Genomic DNA, 24,874 nt, shown 5'->3' on the forward strand with positions numbered 1-24,874 from the left:
TAAAACAAACAGTTTGTAGATAGAAGCAGGCCACCTGCTGGAAAATCCAGTTCAAGCACCCATGTTCCAAAACTTGACCACTCTGAACTTCTCAGACTTTCTGAAGAAGCCAGGGCTTTCTACAACACATAACCCAGACGTCTGAAAAACTTTTATTCATCGTCAAAGAAAACACTCTTAACGTGGAGAAAAGAACAGAAAACACATTCATGTTCAAGACATTTTAATGTAATTTCATTAAACTGTGAAGTAAATTCTGACAGAAGTACATCTGATAATGTGAATAACCACCATTGAGTGTCCATAAACTCTAAACTCTAAATATCCACTAGAGGGCACCACAATATTTTCTCTAGGTCTAAAAGTCTAAACTAAGTCATTGCAGAGTAAAACAAGGCTTGTAATAAATGAGAGTAAGAACACTTGAAGAAGACTTCCTGAGGTGAACTTTACTCATATAGAGCATTTCTGAGCAAATTCTTCACTTTTCTTTCTTAGCAGCGATTCTTCTAGAGCGGCGGAGGCCAACAACATCAGCCTCCGGGGTCTTTGAGCCAGTGGTGGTTTTGGAGGGTTTGGAGGCAGTCTGTGCCTTTAGGGTGGCACGAGGTTTGGAGGGTTCTGGAGCAGAAGTAGGAGCGGGATGTTTGAAGGTTTTTAGAGCAGAAGAAGCAGCAGGATGTTTGGAGGGTTCTGGAGCAGAAGCAGCAGCAGGAGGTTTGGAAGGTTTTGGAGCAGAAGGAGCAGTAGGATGTTTGGAGGGTTCTGGAGCAGAAGTAGGAGCGGGATGTTTGAAGGTTTTTAGAGCAGAAGAAGCAGCAGGATGTTTGGAGGGTTCTGGAGCAGAAGCAGCAGGAGGTTTGGAGGGTTTTGGAGCAGAAGTAGGAGCGGGATTTTTTGAAGGTTTTGGAGCAGAAGGAGCAGTAGGATGTTTGGAGGGTTCTGGAGCAGAAGTAGGAGCGGGATGTTTGAAGGTTTTTAGAGCAGAAGGAACAGTGGGATTTTTGGAGGGTTCTGGAGCAGAAGTAGGAGAGGGATGTTTGAAGGTTTTTAGAGCAGAAGGAACAGTGGGATTTTTGGAAGGTTTTGGAGTAGAAGAAGCAGTAGGATGTTTGGAGAATTTTGGAGTAGAAGGAGCAGCAGGATCTTTGGAGAGTTTTGGAGTAGAAGGAGCAGCAGGATGTTTGGAGAGTTTTGGAGTAGAAGGAGCAGCAGGATCTTTGGAGAGTTTTGGAGTAGAAGGAGCAGCAGGATCTTTGGAGAGTTTTGGAGTAGAAGGAGCAGCAGGATCTTTGGAGAGTTTTGGAGTAGAAGGAGCAGCAGGATCTTTGGAGAGTTTTGGAGTAGAAGCTGCAGAAGGAGGTTTAGAGAGTTTTGGAGTAGAAGGAGCAGCAGGATGTTTGGAGAGTTCTGGAGTAGAAGGAGCAGCAGGAGATTTGGAGGGTTTTTGGACTGCAGGGGTTTTCATGGGTTTAGGGGCAGACGGAGCAGCGGAGGCTTTAGGGCCTCTGTGGACTTTTTGCCGTGGTTTAGTTGACTGAAGTGCCTCCTATGCGAGCCAAAAGTATTTGTCATTGACTATAAATTTGTAGCAACAAATTAAGGCCCGGTCACACCAAGAACGATAAAGTTTATTATAAGCGGCGCTCCAGATTTGTTGTCTGCAGCTTTCAATGCTCTTGTCGAGTGGATTCTGAATGGCTGCCAATGTTTTTATTGTTAAAAAAATAGTTCTGAAAGTGATTCAATGATATTGTTCCTCTGTGTCATTATCGTTAAATCTTGTGTGTTGTCTTGACTATACTAATAGAATTAGTACGATTATTAAAGCTTTACAGTTATTGCCCTTGGTGTAAACGGTCCTTACAGGGATATTAAAATTAAATTAAGTCATAATTTACTTGTTCTAATGGCATATATGCCCTTCTTTCTTTTATGAACAACAAAAGAAGAAAATAATAAATGTCCCGCTCACACTCGTTCATATACTGGCAGTGAATAGCGACCAATGTCAAGCTTTTTTTTAAAAGAGGCAAAAGTATCACAAAATGATCCCATGCGACACGTTGTATATTCCAAGTGTTCTGTGGGTATAATATAATAATAATAATAATAATAATAATAATAATAATAATTCATTATTAATTCATGTCGTGTTTCTCACAAATTGTGTGCTTTTTTAGGGCAACACATTAGAACAACACCAGTGTCCGTAAATGATGACTTAATTTCAATTTTAGAGTGAACAATCCCTTTAAGTCTTATTTTGTTTGAATGTCTGCAAAGTGCTAATAGTATCGATAGCAAATATTGGTTAAAAGTGATCCACTAACCTCTTTACCGGACATCTTGGATTCCAGCGCAGATATTTCAGATGTAAGCGCACGTACATTTACCTTTGCAGAAAAAAGGATAATCTCTAGTGCTTTTTTTAACACTTTAAACATACTAATTTCAAACAATGAGGACATGCTCTTGCTAGCAATCACCTTGATTTGGTTGATGTTCTCCTTGTCCTTCTCAATGTCCTTTGTGAGTTGCTCCACCTTTTCCCTACAAATAAAATAAATGTAAATCTAAAATGCTGCTAATCTGCTTTAGCTTGTTGAGGAGAAGTGTAGAATTGATAAATTAGGAATTGAGCTAACAGTTTCCTGGTGGACAACAATATAAAACTGGAAAGAACATCCCATAGACATACACTGACTGAACGAGACAAGAAGGGTTTGGGGTGGGCAACGTTCTTAAAACCATCCAAAACATGTTAGCAAGCGCATGCCAATATCCTAGCATCATGCTAACGAGTTTTGCATAAGTAAGTAGCATTCGAAAATGCCAAAACCATTGTGTACAAGTTGTTGGGTTAATACCTCACTACTTGTGCTTTTTCCACCACCGCCTTGAGTATGCTGACCTCTGTCTTCTCCTCAGCAGTAGTACAATGCACATCAGCAACCTTCAGTTTAGCAATAAGAGCTTTAAAATCAAGCCCTTCCAACTGACTAGAGCTGTGGTCCCTTTTAAGTATTTCCATGGAAATTTGCTGTATCCGTTCGCACGACGGCACCTGAAACACCAGAACCACAAGTATTGAGATCAGACAGGTGTTTCATAGGTATCACATTATTAAAATGGCACGTTTGAAGAGAAAAATGCATGGCAAATGTGTCAAGAGACCTTAGAGAGCTCTGTTTGTATTTTGTCACGTGCAGCAAGGGCCATGTCCCGCATTTGTTTCGTGTTCTTCAGAGACTTCTGCATGTCGCTTAACTCTTGCTGTAAACAATATCGTTCTCTTGGTTCAATTCAATTCTTGAAAATGAAAATCTTACAATGATAATATTCAGATGATCAGTACAAGCATAAATGGGAAAAATAGGAGAGGATGTTCAAAATATCATAATACCATACTACAAATTTATGCAGTTTGCGTTCACAGTATGCAACATTTCTATGTTCAAAGAATACCAGGTGACAAATTATATTTGTAAAAATGTGCACATGCAAATTAATAAGTAATATATAAACATAAACATTGGATTAAACATAGTAAATAACCATATTTTCTTTCTGATTACAACATGAAACCACTCACTACAGTTGTGATGGTTTAGCATTGCATAACGTGTATTGTATAGCAGGCAGTATTTCGTGTGCTCTAATTTACTTTTTTGAAATTATGCATTCATTAACCTGTGCCTGTTGAACTTGCTTTTTCAATTTGGTTTGATAGATAAACTCCAGGTCTGTGTCTGTCCACTGGTACCCCTGCATTCCCTGGATGAAGGTTTCAGGGTCTGCATTCCCAGTTATTGCTGTATATCCATAAAAGAGAATGTTAAAGCAATAATATGATACTCAACAAGAACCAGTGAATATATGTGGTGTGATATCAATAGGCCGACTTACAAATTTAGAAACCGAGAGATAAGTGAATATGATTTCTTATGCCAGTGATCAAATGAAATCACCTGATGCAGCTGTAGAACTAGACCTCCTGATGGACATCCTCTCATCTTTAACTTTGGGCTGCTGGAGAACTTCATTTGATCCATTGCAAGAAATGCGTTTAGTTATTTCCTTGGAAAGAATGAACTAATTAAGAAATGTTATCCTTGAAAATGTGAAAATTCTAAAACAATAATAAAACGCATAGTTTAATCGCAAGCTAAAATGATAACATAAGTATTTTTAATGTCAAGTAAAAATCTAAAGATAAAGCCAAAATACTAGTTTTTACTTCATAATTATTAATATGAATGCTATCATTCTATTTTTTTTTTTTTTTACTTTGAAAAAACAGACCTCAACAATATTATTCACAAAATATATTGTTTTAATAACCATTAAACTTTTCTCATTCTCATGTAATAAATGTGTAGATTTATTAAACTAGACAAAAAAAAATAAAAATGTACTAAAAAAATGTACTTTTAATCTTTGAAATTATAACAATATTTCCAATGGCCAGGAAAGCTCAACGCACTGCAACTGAAGAAAACACACGCAAATAGAAAAACACAAGCAAATAAAAAAAAAAACATCTTTATGTGCTGCAAATCCTCACAACGCAACCAAATACAGAAACGAGCTGGAAATCCTCACAACGCAACATAATACAGAAACGTGCTGCAAATACTCACAACACAACCAAATACAGAAACGAGCAGCAAATACTCAAAACCGTGTGTATTTCTGTATTTGGTTGCGTTGTGAGTTACAGTGCATTTCTGTATTTGGTTGCCTTGTGAGTATTTGCAGCGTGTTTCTGTATTTGGTTGTGTTGTGAGTATTTGCAGCGCGTTTCCGTTTTTGTTTGTGTTGTGTGTATTTCTGTATTTGGTTGCGTTGTGAGTATTTCTGTATTTGATTGCGTTGTGAGTATTTCTGTATTTGATTGCTTTGTGAGTATTTGCAGCGTGTTTCTGTATTTGGTTGTGTTGAATATTTCTGTATTTGATTGCGTTGTGAGTATATGCAGTGCATTTCTGTATTTGGTTGTGTTGTGAGTATTTACAATAAATTTCTGTATTTGGTTGTGTTGTGAGTATTTGCAGCGTGTTTCTGTATTTGGTTGCATTGTGAGAATTTGCAGCGCATTTCTGTATTTGGTTGTGTTGTGTGTATTTCTGTATTTGATTGCTTTGTGAGTATTTGCAGCGCGTTTCTGTATTAGGTTGCGTTGTGACTATTTGCAGCGCGTTTCTGTATTAGGTTGCGTTGTCACTATTTGTAGTGCGTTTCTGTATTTGGTTGCGTTCTGAGTATGTTAAGCAAATTTCTGTATTTTGTTGTGTTGTGAGTATTTGCAGCGCATTTCTGTATTATGTTGTGTTGTGAGTATTTGCCACACGTTTCTGTATTTGGTTGCGTCGTGACTATTTGAAGCGCATTTCTGTATTATGTTGCGTTGAGAGTATTTGTAGCGCGTTTCTGCATTTGGATGCGTTGTGACTATTTGCAGTGCGTTTCTGTATTTTGTTGTGTTGTGAGTATTAGCAGCGCATTTCTGTATTATGTCGTGTTGTGAGTATTTGCCACACGTTTCTGTATTTGGTTGCATTGAGTATTTGCAGCGCGTTTCTATATTAGGTTGCGTTGAGAGTATTTGCAGTGTGTTTCTGTATTTGGTTGCGTTGTGAGTATGTTAAGCACATTTCGGTATTTTGTTGTGTTGTGAGTATTTGCAGCACATTTCTGTATTATGTTGTGTTGTGAGTATTTGCCACACGTTTCTGTATTTGGTTGCTTTGAGTATTTGCAGCGCGTTTCTGTATTAGGTTGCGTCGTGACTATTTGCAGTGCTTTTCTTTATTAGGTTGCTTTATGAGTACTTGTAGTGCATTTATGTATTTGGTTGCCTTGTATGTTAAGCACATTTCTGTATTTTGTTGGGTTGTGAGTATTTGCAGCGCATTTCTGTATTATGTTGTGTTGTGAGTATTTGCAGCGCGTTTCTGTATTAGGTTGCTTTGTGACTATTTGCATTGCGTTTCTGTATTATGTTGCGTTGAGGGTATTTGTAGTGCGTTTCTGTATTAGGTTGGGTTGTGACTATTTGCATCACATTTCTGTATTATGTTGCGTTGTGGGTATTTGCAGCGCATTTCTATATTATGTTGCGTAGTGAGTATTTGCAGCACGTTTCCATATTTGGTTGCGTTTTGAGTATTTGCAGTGTGTTTCTGTATTTGGTTGCGTTACTGTGAGCATTTGCAGTGCGTTTCTGTATTTGGTTGTGTTGTGAGTATTTACAGCACCTTTCTGTATTTCTGTATTTAGTTACGTTGTGAGTATTTTGCAGCGTATTTCTGTATTTGGTTGTGTTTTGAGTATTTGGAGCACACGTGTTGTCAAACTGATAAAGATGTTTTCTTAATTTGCTAGTATTTTTTCTATTTGCAGGGTTTTTTTGTTGTTGTTTTTTTTCAGTTGCAGAGCGCTTTCGGCCACCGTAAATATTGCATTGTTTTTATTATTTTATATATAATTATGCATATTCAGAGATATTAATAATAAAAAAATACATATAAAACACATCATATTTCTACTGTTGCAGTGTCATGGTCATTTAATCATTAGGCTACGTCAAAAACCATACAAAACAATAATTTAAAAAATTACTTATATTCATAGGGGTCATAAAAAGAAAAGAAGTAAAAGAAATCAGGCCTATCAGTCTATTTCCACTATTTGCTAATGCATCAAGAAGTTGGAAACAGAGGTGAGGACAGGCCAAAAGGGTAATAAGGCTAAACGAAAGAAAATATCTACATTTTCAAGTAGCAAACGCATTTTTAACACATTGTTAAAGTCATTTTTACACACCTGTATTTGTTAAAATAGCCTACTGATTAAATACTTCCGTTGTGTATGCATGTTTGTTTGATTGTTTACCTGCCCACATGGCTCTTTTTCTGATGTTGGAGAATCATCTGGTTTGCTGAGATGCCATTGTGTTGTGACTCTTTCACTTTTGGATGGAGGTGTCCTCTCTAACTGTCGCCCGGCAGGTACAATGTTTGAATGTTTATCGATTATTGATCGCTCTAGTGAAGGCGAATCATCCGAATGATTTTGGTACGCATTTTTGGTACGTTTCCATTTGCCTCTCTTCGAGCTCATATTAGCTGCCCTTTGTTTTTGTTTTTTTTACTTGCTAAAAAGAAGCTGGGTTTGGTTTAAGGACAATGCAACAAGCTCTCAAACTGCAGTTCGGGGAGAAAGAAGCAAAGTTACTCCATGTGTTGGTCCATGGAATGCCATTTGACGGCCACTAGACTGCAGCACAAGCTACTTGTAGCGCTCATTGTTATCAAACAGTTTAACTCATCATGACAGATGCAGTACATCTCAGCTTTTTAGCTGATTATCACTAGTAAATATTACTTGTCTTTTTCTATACCATATCTACTAGCGTCACTGTTAAAAAATATATTTTTAATCTTTACGCAAGGCCTCTTCAGGTCAGACTGCTGCAATGAAATAATCGGCAGAGGGCGCCAAAACTGTGGTGACTGGCCACGTTGTATCCTCCAAAATATTTGGTATATTTATGTGTAGATGTCGTTTCGTTCAGAATATCAACCCAAGTGGTATTTATTAAATATTAAAAACATTAAAGATATGAAAAAAATATTTATCCATATTTTGTTCTCTTCTGCAATGGCATTTAGTGTGGCATCTCTAGGCCTGGTTTCACAGACAGGGCTTAAATTAAGCCAGGATTAGCCCTTAGCTAAATTAGGACATTTAAGTGGCTTTTTAAAATGTGCCTTTAAAAATCCATCACTGATGTCAATCTTAAGACAAAACAATAGCATTGGCATAGTTTAAGATGTGTAAGTGCAATTGCTTTCATTTAAAACAGCTCAAACATGCACTAGTCTGAGACTAGACTATTAGTGTTGCTGACTGTGTCCAAATCGTCTATGGTCAGAATATTAAGCAAATTGGTAAGTATCTTAAAGTATTTAGTAGCTATAAGTGAAAGGTGTCAGAGCAGAGATAATTTCTATTCAGAAATAAATGTAAAGCATCATTATAACTTTATTGAAGACAGTGAACAACTTGTTATTAAAAAACAAAGCACAAAACAATGAATGTACAATTTGTTATAGTTATTGTACAGGATGTGTTTAAGCAATGCTACAATAAAAATAATAATAACAACAGCGATAATACAGCAATACTATATCTTGCCCCTCAAAAAAACAGATTGTGAATGTTTAGTGCTGCAGCTTTAATATCTATACAAACTTCTCAAAACAATTACAATATTAAGCTATTCATCTTATAGTTTAGTACTGTTCACTGACTTGTAAAAGTGAAAAGATAGGTGTCTCTTTCGATGCTGAAGGGAGTGCATCAAGAACTGATGGCTCCTAAATATCATCCAATCAGTTCCTGATGCAGTATCACCAACATCAGAAAGTTCTCTTAGATCAGGAACACAAACTTCCTCCAGTAGCTACCACAGCAGATTACCCATCATTTAGTGACGAATGGATAGATTTTGATGGACGAACAAGTCTGTGAATTTATAATTGAATGAATAACAAACATAATTAAAGCTTCTTTTCCACAGGTTTCTTTTCAACAGGTTTCTCTATTGTACCCAATGAAGACTGCTGACATTTCTTCATGGTGTGCGGGTGCTGTGTGTGACAGAACCCCAGCAGCGCCTGTGAGAGGGGTGACACACTACTCACAGTTGCCAGCTGAGATTATGCCAAAACTCAGCCGCGTGAGACCGGGGTCCTCCAGCAGGGGGCGCACAGATGTTCACGTCCCAGAAAAGGTAACACATTCAAACTACTTTAGCTATTCGAGAGCTGTAAGCGCATGTTGATCAACTTTGGCGTAAAAGTGAAGCAGCTATTGTAAAATAACAGATTAGCATCTTAGCATTAGATTAGCACAAATGTAGTGTTGAAGTAAAAGTCAGATTCAGGTGCTGTTGAGGTGGTTTTCTCTCAGGTTTTGGGTGTAAACAGACTACTCAACCTCTACAGGTCAATGTGAGACTGTAATCACATCACAGTTGCCTGCAGAGATTACCCAGTCGGCTCATCGCATCTTTAGCTGCTTGTTGTGATGCTAGTCAATAACAAAGAGATTGGGTTTGAACTGAGCATTATCAGTGGTTCTCAACTGGTGGGTTGTGGCCCAAAAATAGGTTGCAGGTCTATTCTGATCAATGATAGAAAAACAATGTTTATCAACTTTTAGGGAGTGTGTGTGTGTGTGTGTGTGTGTGTGTGTGGGGGGGGGGTGCATATCTTTTTTTTTATGTTAAAAGTCACAAGTACATCCAAGTAAAGCGCGTTATTGTGGGCCAAGACTTGTTTTTTTGGTTGTGTCATTTGGGGGCAGATCTAAATGCATGCTTGCGGTCAACAGAGTGGTGTAGGAATGACGTCAGAACCCAGAAGTCTTATTTGCCCTTGGTTCTTTTGAGATTTTCCTATGGGGTTTTATAATGTGTTTTTTTGTTTTGTTTTGTTTTTAATTTATGTGTAAAATAAAGCCTTTGGTAAACATAACTTGACTATAATTGAAATTTTGTTCTACAACATGCACTGCACACACTCCCAAACACACTCCAAACTGCCTATCTAGTTACTTATTAAAAACGTACGTTTTCAAAAATGAACATAACTGCTTCAAAATTCATGTTTTCATTATGGGTGTGTAATTTATGCTGTAGAGCAAAACGTCAAAGTACAGTCAAGTTATGTTTACCACAGACGTTATTTTACTCATAAATCGAAGATCTCCATTATAAAACCACACTGGAAAATCTCAAAGGAATCAGCGGCGAATTAGACTTCACTCTAAAAAATGCTGGGTTGTTTCAACCCATTTATGGGTCAAATATGGACAAACCCAACCGTTGGTTTAAATGTTTAAATTACATTTTTAAACCTAACATTTGGGTTTGTCTATATTTGACCCAAACATGGGTAGAAACAACACAGCATTTTTTTGTGTTCCGGGTTCTGACGTCATACCTGCACCACTAATTTGTAAGAAAGGGGTGGCGTTTAAGCGGACTTAATGATTGGAGAAGTCTAGCATGGTTATGTTTGACATTTTGTTTACGAGGTCAAAACATTTATAAATAAATTGAACTTATGCACTGGTGAATGTTTGCAATAAGAACAATAACATGCAGACAGGGTGAAGTTTTATTTCATGGCAACTTTAAAATCAGAGCATTCAGATTGGCGCAAATTTCACTTGGTAGAGACGTTTGGGCAGGTTGCATGACGCGCTTAACTTAAAAATTTTGCAAGGTAAATAAAATACATCACAGACTACATAAAATATAGTCTGCAGCAAGGATGAATATGGTTTGCGCTATAGCCATGCACTTGTTAATGATGAATTCAGCATGAAACTATTGATTTGGACAGTTCAGGCTAATATTAATAAATGTCAATGTTCGATTTTAACTCTTTCGCTGCCAGCGTTATTTTTTTTTTTTTTCTAGTGTAGACAGCCTACGCCTGCATTTTTAGTCATTTCACAAAAGTTTCCCAGAATATTTTGTTGTATGTATATCTGAACATGCAAGATATCAAAAGAAAGAACAAACCCTCTGCTTTTAAAAAAATCCGTTTTATTCTAGCTTCATGCATTCTTTTTTATCAACACTTGAATGTGGGTAAGTTTTTTTTTAAAAAATGCAACATTTTTAAGCAAAAAGCTGAGAAAATCGCGTTTTTGTCGAAGACTACATCTGGATCATATTCAGAAAGATCATCAACACCCCTAATGCTTGCACAGTCCTATACCACTTGATTTATTTGCTGTTTATTGTTGATGATCACATTATTTTTCATATGCATGTACATATGCGATCGTTAGTTTCTGCTTCTTTGCCTGTGTTTTTATCTGGAGATTCTGTAGGCGTATCTCTACGTACGTCTACGTTCTGTAGACGTATTCCGTTCAGGAGAGGCGTAATAGTATGGAAACTTGTTTCCGCCACAGAATAAAAAATAAAAAAGGTAATTGCGACTTTTTATCTCACAATTGTGAAATTTTCTCTCAAAATTGCGTGATATAAAGTCGCAATTGTGAGAAATAAACTCGCAATTCTGGACATCATAACAAGCAATTGAGAGATATAAAGTCAGAATTGTGAGATATAAACTCGCATTTCTGAGGAAAAAAGTCAGTCTTTATAATTGATCGCAATTGCAAGTTTTTATCTCACAATTCTGAGAAAAGATGTCAGAATTGCGAGATATAAACTCACAATTGCGTGTTATAAAGTCGGCATTGCGAGATGTAAATTCACAATTGTGAGATAAAAAGTCGCAATTATCTTTTTTAAATGTTTTATTCTGTGGCGGAAACAAGCTTCCATATAATAGCGTCCCCTACCGTATAGCAGTGATAATGCGGAAAGCCATAAAAACATAAAGCGTTTTCTCATAAATGACGAGTTAACTTGTCAATGGCAGGGAAAGAGTTAAATTCGGCATGAAACGGAATTCACGATTGTCTTTTCTTCCCTATTTTGAAGTATATTGAAACAAAATGGCTTCTCGAACGAGCAAAAAAAAATCCTAGAGGAATTGATCAGATTGTTGTCGTTTGCTTTTGCTTCGACCTCATCTGACTTACTAGTTTCTGGAGGCGAGGAGAGAAGAGATGTCGTTATGAGGACACAATGTTGTGAACAAAACAGATTAATCATTTATAATAAACACTGCAATATTCCATAAATAAGTACTCCCAGAGATGGTGACTTTAAGAACATGTTTGTTTTACGATAAACAGTTTTGCTACAGTATTAGGTCCTGAATCCAATTGAGAAGCACTGTTTTATATATTGTTGTTTTTGTGTTTGTGAGCGCATGATAGTCGAAGTGTGCCGTAAACAAACACTCTAATCCGTTAAGGCCGAAAACCGACGCGTGAGGGGCAGTTTAGCCTCTCCCAGCTGGTGAGCTGAAGGGCGTCTCCCCAAGGCATCTGGCGTGTGTCCCCCAATAACCCCCACACCCCCTCATCTACACACACACACACACACCCTTCCTCAGCAAGACTGTGATCCCCGCTGCTGTCAGGGCCCGCTGGTCGCCATGGCAAACTCACAGGAACCTGAGCCTGTATTGTCAGAGCGTCCGATGTGTATGTCCCACTCGCCGTCTCTTCTTTAGAGTCACAGCTCGGGTCCTTTGACACCCCTGAACACTGCAACAAATTGAGAAAGACGGAAGAAAGGAGTGAGGGAGAGGGAATGAGGGAGGGAGAGAGAGAGTAGCCGTTGTGTGTTTGCTAGACTAAGTCGTGTAGGCCAGATCAAAGGCCAGTTCTTCCAAAACTAGTAGAGCTTTTACAAAGCATGAGGGGCTTAGCTTTTGTGGGAGTTGCATTACTGACCATTTCAACTATTGCTGAAAAAGTGATTTAATACTGAACACCTGATACCCACCAAAGAATCTAAAAAGGAAAACATGAGCACTTCAGTATGTTGTAGGTTATGGTTTTGTTATTTAGCCTTTTTTAATGCACCCTAAACTGAAAACTTCTATCCATCTATATATCTCTCAAATCTGACTGTTTAGAAACTTTAATAAAAATTCTAAATGCTCTGTTCACTAATTTAAGGTTCAGAGCATCAAAAGTGTCATACTTATTTTTAAAAAATGTAGCAAGATAGATTTAATATGTTCACTGTCTTAAGTGGGAAAAATACACAAAATTAACTAAAAAAATTAACAAAAAAATGCAAACGAATACATCTGACATGGCAAGTGTGTTGTAATTGCAAAGTCCAGTCAATTAAGATATTTTCGATCATAACTATCAGACAACAACAGCTTGAGCCGGAAATAAAGGGTGGAACAACGTTTGTCTTCGGCTCTATAAATATGTCTGCAAAATGTGAGATGATTTTTGCCATTTTTATGTTGAACCGATAAGCTGAATGTCCGATGCTGAGTCGTCTAATGTTTTTTTGTCTCCGTTAAGTGCTCGGTGAATGTTTTCCGACAAAAGGATTTCACATAGGTGTGAATGTGGCTTTTTTTTTTTTTTTTTTTTTACATATTAAGAGCATATGAGAAAACATATTACAGTTTTATCATAAACCATTTAATGTTTGCCTGTATATGTCGTATGTCAGAATTGGTCCTTTGAAAACAAAAATGTGCCCCTCCCATTAAATCTCTAGTGGCGCATGTTTTATGAAAAATGTTATTTTCCAAAAGCCCAGTTGTTTTAATGGGAAAAAAAAATAATTTTAATTGGATTTTGTTCTGTTGTTCTTGTACATTTTTTCTTCCACCATGCTAAATCGTCTAATTCACACCTCATACACACTCTTTTTTTTTTTGTATCGTTAGAAACGTGAGCCGCAGGTCAGTAAAACGAAAAAGAGAAGCGCAAGATCTAGAGACACCTTTTAAAAGTTGAACTTCTTTTAACTTGAACGCCGTTTTTTTCAGAATGCAGTTTTATAAATTATATATATATACAAATGAGACGTTGCAAAAGACGCGAGTGTGTTTATATTGAAAAACAATGGAAAAGTAGCCCAGTAGAATGGAAAAGCACGTTCTGTGTGAACGGCCCCCTTACTTGTTTTTGAGGCACTTTTCTCCAACCACTTTCTTCCTCCCTTAAACTGAGATGAGATGTGTCAGCTGGTGGTCATATTCAAAAGGCTTCTACTGTACAATGGTGTTTCTATGTGCATTTGTTTGAGCTTTGGGTTTGAGAAGACCCCCTGTGTCGAGAGTGGTATTGTTAAGGAACGGCCAGTGGTGTTCCAGAACTTGGGCTTGACCAAAGGTGGCGTGTGAAGGGGACGGAGCCATTCCCAGCATCTGCCCTCACTGTAAGGCAACATCTCAAGACCTCAGAGCACCAGTTTGCCCACAAACAATCACGGCAGACTTGAGCAGGGATGACATTTTTATTTGTCACAGACCTAAAGTCCTAAATACTTTCCCACCAGGGGCAGAGGGCGAGAGGGGAAAAAAAACAATTGAAAAAGTGGAACAGCTTCTTTGGCAGTGGATGTAGCCTGGGACCCCCCTCTGTCGTCGTATTGTCTGGTAGAAAATTGAAAACAAAAAAAGACAATATGACCAGACCTTGACAGAAGGATCTATGGTGTTGCACTTGTCTCATTAATGAGGGCTGTTATATTGTGTTCTCTGAAGTTTTACTACTCTGGTACCCTGGACGTCTTAGACGTTTTCATAATTAGAGCAATGGTCATCTTTAATTAGTGATAGCTTACGGATGAAAGAGGCCTTTTGTGATAGACCCCCAGCCTAAATTTAACCATACTATAATCAAACAAATGTTCCAATATGTACTACATAATCTATATAGTATATTACACACAGTAACTTGCACATTTACACATTCACACCCTGTCACATGTATGTTTTTAAAGACGTACCTGTGACAATTTCCACCAGCCCAGCTGTGTGGCAATTTGCTTACTAAATGTATTGCAGTCTAAAACGTGTATTTTCATTTATTTATTTAATCACACTCCTATTTGTCTATAAAAATTACATTTTATTTTGAGAATTTTTTTTATTTGACCATTTTAAAATCATATTAAGTAAAATAATATTTAATTGTTTTTTAGTAGTAGTACTATTAAGGTTAGTCTTCGTCTCATTGTGAAGTGAGCAGATGTGCTTGTACAGTAGAGGCTTCAGTAATCAATCAATGAATGCATTACTGCAATCAACTGAATTACTGGAGGTGCCATATGGGCAAGGGGCCCGTGGTGACAAAGCACATTTTTACGGAAAAAAAACTAAACATAAAAACATCAAATTTGCAAAACGTACCATTTACATTGATATCTTGTTGTTTGAAGAACTAAACGTAGCCAAGGTACTAAACACGTTTTGCGTCGCACTTTTTGCTTTCGAAACCAACCAGTCGAGCCCTGTCCGAAGATAAATGTGCAATAGCAGGATATTATCAGTATATTGTGGTAAAAGCGCCTTACCTTGCCTTTTCCTCAAAAGCAACAGTCTCAAGACGCCAGGGCCTTCTAGTGCAAACACACACACACGTGTACTATACGTCTTTCAGCTCTCGGCGTGGTGAGAGCATGTGCTGCTAGCCTGTGAAATCCCACCCTATCTCTCTGACTGTAGAGCAGCACACGGCTCTCCTTCTTCCAATGGCCCCCCTTCATTGATCGATCTTCAGCTTGCCTGATAGGCGCTCCACCCTGCAGGTCACTTCTTCCTGTTTAACCATTGCTTGGTTTTCTTGAAAGAGCTGCCATCATAAGGATTTTTTTTTTTCAGATAGAGAGACAGACGGAGAGATGTGAAAAAGACACTTCCCTTTTCCCTCTTTCCCCTTGTTCTGTCCGGCGGGACAGGAGGAATGTAGTATGTGCGTGTTAAAGAGCACTGAGTGTATGTGGCCTGGTTGAAGGGGTGACACTGTTCAGTAGGGCTGTTTACAGAAATATATCCCACATAGCCTGTATTATAACGTTGCTCTTCTTAAGTTTCCCTCGCTGAGACAGGTTCAGGTTAATGAGATAACACATGTTTTGACAGCATGGTTTGTGCAAACAGAGAGTGCGTGTTTAAACCAGTATTTTACTAAGTAGATTGCTTAAATTTTTTTTAAGTTTGTGTTTTAGTTCGTTTTTTTGTGTAGATTGCAATTCATCAACCTGTTTTTAACACTACAAGATGATCAAAGGATCCTTGAGCATTTGCTTATTAGTTATGTGAGTTAATAGTCATTTTTTAGTCACTTTTTTTGTAGACGAATTTTGTCAACCTGATTTCAATGCTAAAAAATCAGAGCATACTTGTATCTCTGCTTACCAGAATGCAAATAAACAAATTAGGAAACCTTGAATAAATGAATCCGACACAGTCGTTTTTTGCATTGTCTGACTATATTTACGACAATACAGATATAACAAAAAATTTGATTTTTTTTTTTAATGGTAAGTGTATATTTACTACTCTAGAATGCTGTCATTAAAATTTGGCTCACTATTTTGACGGAAAAAATTTGCGCAAAATCGCAAATTTGAAACGAGATCTGCACTCGCATTTCTGATCGTACTGCATGTTCAAGCCTTTCGGTTTTCATACATAGCGAAGAGTGTACTAGAGTGTACTTTACAAAAACTTTGAAAATTCTAGTTCAAAAAAGTAAAAATATCGGGATTAGTGTCAGTATGTGTAGACTGGATGCCCAGAAGATGATTAGTACTGTAGTAAAATGGCTGACTCAGTGAAGATGGAGGCTCTTATCGTACGCAGTGGCCCAGACGGTGGCCTTCCCACACTAACGTTTTTTATACTTGGTTCATGTTTAAACAATTAGTTGGTCTCTATCGCAAGGTATGGTGCACAAACACCTGCTGTTTTTCTCTCAGGACTTGTGACGTAAAGTCGAAATCCACACCTAACTGCAGTGCAACACTGACTTTCTATGGCGGTCCCATTTTTTTTCCCAAATTTTAACAGTGATATTAGATTTTGTGAAAGGATTATCAGTTTAAGAATGAGGTTTAAGAACGACATGTGCAGGTGCAGAAGCACAGAGTGAATAATTTCCAGAAGGTTCACAAATCTGTCGGGTGGGTGTTGCCCTGCGCTGCCTCCAACAATTGGCTCGCTGCACCTAAGACGACACGAACATCTTTGAATGGCTTTAAAACCAAAAAAGAATTGTAAAAAGCCTTCACAAAATATTTGACGTAAAACAAATGGGATAAGACTGAAAATAAAACAAGGTATTTCAAGGAATATTTGTAACACCTTTAGGTCTGCACATGGTGGTATGAGAGGCTTGTTTAGAGGGAAAGAGTCTTGCTCAGAATATGAGGAAGAGGATGGTGTGAGGGGCGTATTGATTAGGTGTCGTTGGAGTCACGCTATGAGTGACCTTGGCCCTATCAGGGTTAAACTTATTACTCTTTGACTTCTTATGACCCCCCCTGACCTTTGGTGTGAAAGCAAATAATGCTGAAAGATGACCATCGGTCAGGCTTCAATGGCCTTTTATTTGCCAAACACACACACACACACACACACAAATACAGCGAGGGGGCCAAAAAGGTCTTACGTCCAGAGAGGCACACTCCACAAATAATGCCATTAACCAATCAATACAAGAGACAGAAGAGGGGGTGGACACACTGGTTTTAGAAATGTGCAGCCTGGAAATGCGTTCTCCATTTGAGAGGCCATACATAAGTGTGCCATGCTGCTCTAAACAGATATCTAGCTATTAAAAACTGAACTTTGTCTGGGAGAGATAGTAAAAAAAATGCTCTGTTGAATCATTTAAGCTCTGTTGAAAAATAAATGCAGAAAATGCATTTGTGAAGGAATATCTGCATATCGCTCTTCCGTTTATTTCATGCACGTTTCTACAGCTTTTTTTTCTTGAATACATAACAGGCAGAATAGTCAAAAAAATTAAAACGTTGAAAAAGAAAAGTTGTGTAATTGAATTCCATCGTGTTACGATCAAGTGTAATGAGAGGGAATATTTTGCACCACAGCACATGCTATTCACAGTGGGTTCAAAACATAAATGATTGTTTACTACTTTCCAACCCAGAGAGCAATGCGGTGCATAAATTATGCAAGGCAGAACTTAACCGATGAGAGCAACATAATGAATTTGGAATAATTAGTTGCACTGAAAGTTGCAATTTTCGCAATTAAATATTTAGTAATTTCCAACATTTACAGGTCCTGTTTCATTAGTAGGACGAAACAGAGTATGATGACAGCATCAGATCCACCAAAAAGTTATTTTGAACAATCTACGATAGCAACAAGCCAAAGAGAATGTACGTGAGAGAGAGCCAAAGGAAGGGAGAAAGACAATCAGAAAGAGAGGGAGAGAGTACCTCGTGGATGCACTGCAGTGGTCAGCCAGGGTGGAGGAGAGAGGCGTGACGCCCAGGAGATGGAGGAATAGTACTCCATGCCTAGAGTGTTAGGAAAAGAGAAGGCAAAAGAGGAGAGGAGAAGAGAGGACCACTAGCTTTAGCCCTGCTACTGGTTTTGCCCTGCTGCCACTGGCTGAGAGAGAAGGGAGCATTTGATTGGAGGGTGTGGGCTGAGGCACCTCCTTCTCATCCTCCTCCTCTCTGCAGTCTGCGTTCCCGCCTGTCAGGGTGAGTTAGCTGAGGGAAAGAGAGATGCAGCTCCCCACTCTACTCTTCTTTCACCCCCTCCATCATGAACGGATGGCAGGTGGGACAAGAGCTGCTGGAATGACCACAGCCACAAATCTCATCCCGACGCCCTTCTTTTCTCTCTTCTTTCCCTTCCCAGACTCTTTTAACTTGTTGAGAAAGTAACAAATAGTAACTATAACAATATGATACAGTGAGGATGTGAGACAGAAATATGGATGCGAAACCAAAAAAGAACGACTGTGGGAGAGGCAACAAGAATTTCAGGGAGTTGGTGGGTCAGTGTCAGCAGGTTGTCAGGCAATAACAAAGTGAACTGAGGAACACGTTACAGTTCACAAAAAAAAGAAAAAGGGAAAAACAAAGGGAAGAGGAAGGAGAGAGTGGGGGCCCAACTCTTTTCCCAACTCATTCCCTCTATTTTTTTTTTTTATTCTTGATTCATTCTTCTCTCTCTCTCTCTCTCTCTTGCTCTCTCTCTCCACATTGGCCAACTGATCTTCGTGTCTTCTGTTGCCGCATTCGTCATCCGTATATGCCACTGGACACGCTAAGTATTGATTTTTTTTCCCTGTCCACCTTCTATTTGGCTCCTTGCTCTGTTGCCTACAATGTAAGGAACAAACCATGAAAAGTAGCCTGAAACTAAAGGGTAAGGGGGCAAGGATGTAGCCAAAAAAGTAAAAGTTCAAGAATCATCCACTATTCTTAATATTGAGCCATACGTGTCCTCCTCAAAGTCGAGGGTGGTTATGGCCTCGGAGAGGGGCATCTGTTCGAAAACCAGTGGCAGGCCATATCTTAAATCTCTGCTAAAATCTCAAGGGGCAGCAGAATGCAACATAAGCAAAGATTCACCTACTTGGCACGAGATGTAGATCACAGATTTATTCAAGAAAGAAACTAGAGGGTGAAACAGGATTGTGAGTTAGCGGCCTATCAGATTAAATTGGTGGCGTGTGCCATCCACTCCAAGGGTCATCATGGGTTTGACGGCCAGAAAGGACTTCTTTGACCGCAACTAATGCTATGGAGATGCAAGGCGTTTTCTGAGGCGACCTCGGCCCGTGTCACCGCTACCCTTTCCCAATTCGCTTTCAGTGTCCGTAGTGTCCAGTGACCTTTAACCCACATGTGTCCCCACCCCCAGGCCCCAGGGGTCTTGCCCTGCAGAAGGGTCGCGTGTGCCAAAGGCCCCAAGAGACTTGAACCCTGTTGTCATGGAGATGACCTCAGGGAAACAGAAGTCCCTTAGCAGTTACATAACACTCATGACCAAGCAGAATTTTGCTTGTATTTGCCATTTTTGTCAAGTGTTTGGTTGCAAAAAAGGGCTTTGTAGGAACAAACCCTGGCAAAGAAATGACACTGAACAAAGCCTTATTAAAGCACTAGCGAGTATAATTTTTTAACTTCTGACTTTGATCAAGTTTTTTCCATCTCAATGCTCTTGAACAAGCAGAATATTTGCCCGCTGCACTACCCTACGTTGGATATTTAGTTGCAGCGAAGAACTACGAAGGAACCCAGGCAAAGGAACCAAACCAAAAAAGCTTAAATTGATGTACTGGCAAGTAGAATTCGGTAACTTATGAATTTGTGCAACCATATGCTCAACACTTAAGCAAACAAGTCAATACTAAGTTATTGAAAACATCCAGTACTGCAACAAACTGCAACAGGCCTTTAGAATATTCTTGAGATTCTCCCAATGGTTCGGGATCAAACCCGGTCAAGTGTGTTAGGAAAGTACTACGAACTCCAGTGGCCCTGACGCGCCACCGCTGGGATTAAAACGATTTTTCGGGCGCTGACAACCCTGTTAGGGCACCTGATCGCAGCGCCATGCATGAAGCCAGAACCCCATTTACAATAGGGCCAGGGCGGGAGGAAGCAGTGGGGAGGGCTGTTGTTGTCGCAGCCCCCTAACACTGCACGCACAGGGGCACAAAAGCTGCCGAGGGTGGGGGTGGAATGGAGGTTCAGAGGGAGGGTGAACTACGCCATCTGCCATAAAGCTGGTGCATGTGGGTAGGGGTTGTAAGGGAGGGGCCGCGCTGGTAGGGGTGTGTTAGCCCTAGATGTGTTCGTGCAAGAGATGGACCAGGTCTTCCCTCAAATTAGACACGACCCCCTGAAGTGTAAGCCGCAGGAGACGGCCAATTCCTGCCTGCTTGCCTCTGTTTGCTTAGCAGCTTGATAATTAGAGAAATTAGGGACTGTCTGGAGATTAAACAGCAGAAGAAGCACACTCCTATTATTTTTCGCTTCCCTTCCTCTGTTCTTGTTCTATGCTGTCCTTTCCCTGTGGCAAAAGACAAAACATGCATCAGGAAACATATATGATGTCATGCAATCAAGTCATTCATTCACATCATTGACTTGGACATTTTTCTTGCGCACATCTTGAAATATAAGGATTTTTTTCCGATTTATAAAAAAAACACTCCCTCCCTCACCCACACACACACACAAACACACCAAGCACAATGGGCAGTGGTTCACGCTCTGTGGAAATTGGGGTGACACTTTTTCTTTAGAACGGATAACTCTGCTTTGCACCCCTGATAAAACATTTCTGGTTATAGAATAAATGCATTTACGTCTACAGAATTTGTAGAAACTATGAAACATGTAAATGATGAAGGAGATATGCCTACTGTGTTTTAAATAATGTACGTACCACAGTAGTGTAGCAAGATCCTTGGCCTTCACATACTCAAGCAATCACAACACGCAGCCTCAAATATGGAAGTAAAATAATGCCAAATGTTTTTGAAACAAAAAAGCCTGTTGAATTCACTTCTTGAAAAAAAAAGGCATTGCATTAACCATGCTTGCATTTTAATGCATTGTATTTTTAGGGCTTGCATTTTTATAGGCTGAAATTCAACATATAAATTCAAACTTCAATTTATTTGAATAAATATCAAAAAATATAAAAGGTACGCATTATGCCTGACACCTACATGAACACTTTACAGTTGGTTTTATGACTGTAAGTCGTTCTCTTCAAATGCAATTGAAGTTAGAAACGTGTATACCAATGTCGTATGTAACTTTAGAGACGGTCCCTAAATGTGTGAATGTCCAATGTCAAGCCAACTTTATGCCAGTATATCACTGGGAAACACTCAGCATTAAACTTTGTGCGTTAAGTTCATATTCTGAGTCCATCTGCTTGCCTGCGAGTTTGGTCTTTTATATCACTGTATTAGTCCATTAAGCTAAGTTAAGCGTTTTATATGTCCAGCAGGGGAATCCTTAAGTATTGAGGGAAACCCTATAGCCTAATGCATGCAGCACATTGGCGCAATATAAAGTTAAGGCAACTAAACAACCAAGAGAAATATTTGTCTACCTCAAATGTAACATTGGATCTGTACATCAGCATCGGGGGAATAACATTATAATCTCGTTCACGGAAGAGAAAGATGCATGTAGGCTACACAGGAAAAGTAACCGTGAAGACACTGAATTTAACATAAAAAAGCCATCATAATAATAACAAATACACTTTATATTGCTGTAAATAACTTTTTATGAATGAATGGCTTGCTCTAACTGTTGCTCTGGTCTTATTCGTCAACAACACACGCTTTTGCACCACCTGCTGGTGAGGTAGACTAACAGTAGATGGAGATTATGCTCGGTAATCTACTGCTTTTCCTGCAGTTCCTTACCCTGGTAATCCAGAGTTCTCGCGAGAGCACGAGTTGAATTTGCTCAGCGAGTTACTCTGGTGTCGAGTGATGATGCTCATTAAATATGCCCCTCGATCTGAGCTGCACCAATCACATCAGGTTATCTGATATAGGCGGGCCAGAGGCGAGCTAAACAGAAGACGACAGCACTGTGACGTCGAAGTCATTAGTAAACATTGCAAGATGGCTATGGATGAATACCAGTTGTTTGAAACGGCTTTGGCCGCTACAATGAACAAGTTAGACTTGGCTTTTTATCTAAAACAGGAACAGAAGATGCCGCTCGTATCGTTCCTTTGCAAGAAGGACGCTTTTGCTGTTTTGCCGACCGGATACGGTAAGAGTATAATCTACCAGTTAGCTCCGCTGGTAGCTAAGCGTATGGGGTTTATTGTTGTGATTGGTCGTAGTGTTATCCAATTGCGTGCAGTGAGATTTTCAAATGCATGCTTGGTGCCGCCCCTCGAGCTGGCCGATTTTCATTAGTCAACGCCAGACCATTAATCTTTTAGATTTAGGTCTGGATTTCCAGGCTAGCAGTTCCTGGATGTCAACGTTGAATTTTCTGTCGAATTTAAACAACTGCATTTGTGGAGGCGAATTTGCGAAGCGAAATAAAATGGAACGAAAATTGCCTGTTGAATATTACAGGTTGTATTTTTAAACAGTTTGAATATTTTGGAAGTGAAATATGAAAGGTGAATATGGATTATTGAATTTTTAATAATGAAAATGTGTTTGAAATGATTTGAATTGAAATATTCACAGCTTAAATATTCAACCATGCTGAATTTCAGCCCATAAAAATGCAAGCCCTAAAAATACAATGCATTAAAATGCAAGCATGGTTAATGCAATGCATATTTTTTTCAAGTAGTGCAATTCAACAGGCTTTTTTGTTTCAAAAACATTTGGCATTATTTTACTTCCATACTCAAACATAGTAAATACAAATTTGCGTGGAAGATAATGGCACATTACAGTTTGAGTTACTGCACATGGCATGCAACCATGGCCACAGGTTCACTGAGTCTGTATCATATGAATAGAAGCGCTGTCCCATTCTATTCCACTGTTTTAAATGCTTCTTCGTAGCGCCATCTAGTGAAAAAAAAATACATTACAACATCTTGATCTAATCAATCACAATAACGTTTGTACACTAATTGAATAATAATTGAACAGTGAAGGCTCACCTCAAAGAATACACTTTAATGTAGTGGGCTGTAATATAGTTATGTCCTCAGTTTTATCCACACCTAAAGAAAAGATTATTTACATATTTGTCAGTATTATGTTAGTATACTATATGCATGTAAAATACTGAAAATTATATATAGTATAACAAAACCTACCTGAAGTAGCCACTCTTTGTCTGGATTACACCTTTGCATGCTTGATGCTTTAGAACAGTATTAAAGAGGACGCTGCTACATTGTTCATTCAATTTTTTTTAATGCATTTATATATAAAAATTTAGTTTAATTTATTTATTTAGTCATTTTAATTTATTATAATAAATCATTTATTTTCATACTACCTGAGAAATAGGTAGTAGTTGATAGATTTTGCATGTCTACAAAACTAATGTGAAGCAGTTAAATCATTTTATGCTCAAAAGGTTTTTAAGATCATGAGGAAAAAAGTTCAATCAAGTGCAATCAGTTTAATTTTCTTTTGTAAGTACAGCATAAATGCATGTTGATCCTTTGAAAACTATGAAAAAAAAATGTGATAAGTAAAAATGTTTGCAGATGTTGGTTTAGGCCTAAGTAATGATACTGACATTATAATATGTAATATCTAAAATGACTTAAAGCTTTTAGAGGTCATTTGCCTGCTTTATTGGGACATTCAGAGACAAGTGTCATCTGGCGGTAGTCAACAACATCCCTCCACCTGCTCAGCCCAGACCATCCGTCACAACATACACCGCCCTGTCTGAAACTCATATAGCAAATAAGGTCTGATGTCATGCCCCCTGGTGACTGTAAATCTACAACAGCAGTTTCTGGCTCAGTTTTATAATTTAAGGTAAAGAAACAAAGGACAGGTCCAACCTAATCCTAGATCAGCAATATTTGTCTGAGATGTGTTATCTGTAAACATTGACTAACAGGATGGGACCATTCTTTGGGGAGTGGTTAGACATCTGTCATAACTGCTTTTGTCCAGTAGAGGACAGAATGAACACAAAAAAGAAGGGGGAAAAAAAGAAGAAAATCAGCAGTATATTGAAAAGAAACAGATTCAGTATGTCCTCCTAAACAACCTTTTGACAGCTTTTACTTTGAAAATTGCCCTAAAATCTATGATGCCCATACAACAGAGGCAGTTTTACAGCCAAATACCAGTAAATCTGAGCCAAACATCATTAATCTAGAACATCCAGAACCTGTCATAACATTGTCCCCAACCCATCAATCATGGGTGCTCCGCAAGGTCAAGAAAGACAGAGAGAGGAAGAGAGATATGAAAGGACAAAAGAAACAGGAAGTAAAGAGAAATAGTAGAGACATTGCATTGCAAGCACTAAAAGTGTAAAAGATATGAACTGACCCATTGAACTTGCAAAGTATTATGCAATCATTTATGACATCTCTCCTTACACAGAGAACCTTTTGACATAAAGTGTTCTTTAAAATCGAGTCAAAAACCCTATATGGTTCCATATAGAACCCCATTGAACCTTTTTTTGTAAGTGTGTGATTTTAGCTTATACTAGGTTTTACATTTTCCAAAGGAAATGTGGTGCTTCTCCACTCAGAAGCTGCATCCACGTTGCTAGGGTGTTCTGGAAGGTTACTAGGGCATTGCTAAATGGTTGCTAGGGGGCTTTCGGCGGTATCTTGGTGGATTCTTATGATATATATGGTCAATAGGTGACTCTTTCCTTTTTAATTTGCCAGATCAAAATTTCGATCACATTGCTAAGAAACGTAATAGTTCTTCTCAACAAGTTGCAAATTTTGAAGTTTAATTCATG

The 24,874-nt window shown here is 38.6% G+C and overlaps 1 protein-coding gene across 1 annotated transcript; it reads right to left on the reverse strand.

Moving 5' to 3' along the window:
• Positions 1 to 208: 208 nt before the first annotated feature.
• Positions 209 to 7,528, reverse strand: LOC308701446 (uncharacterized protein). The gene is made up of 8 exons (XM_081383749.1): positions 6,898 to 7,528; positions 3,972 to 4,080; positions 3,694 to 3,815; positions 3,178 to 3,276; positions 2,871 to 3,067; positions 2,490 to 2,553; positions 2,334 to 2,396; positions 209 to 1,549 (listed from the first exon to the last, which is right to left on the reverse strand). Exons 1-8 carry the CDS (start codon positions 7,123 to 7,125, stop codon positions 482 to 484), a joined length of 1,950 nt encoding a protein of 649 aa, XP_081239875.1. The 5' UTR covers positions 7,126 to 7,528; the 3' UTR covers positions 209 to 481.
• Between the last annotated feature and the right edge of the window lie 17,346 nt (positions 7,529 to 24,874).

Source organism: Scardinius erythrophthalmus, assembly GCF_964197995.2.
Source record: "Scardinius erythrophthalmus genome assembly, chromosome: 14".
Classification (NCBI taxonomy): domain Eukaryota; kingdom Metazoa; phylum Chordata; class Actinopteri; order Cypriniformes; family Leuciscidae; genus Scardinius; species Scardinius erythrophthalmus.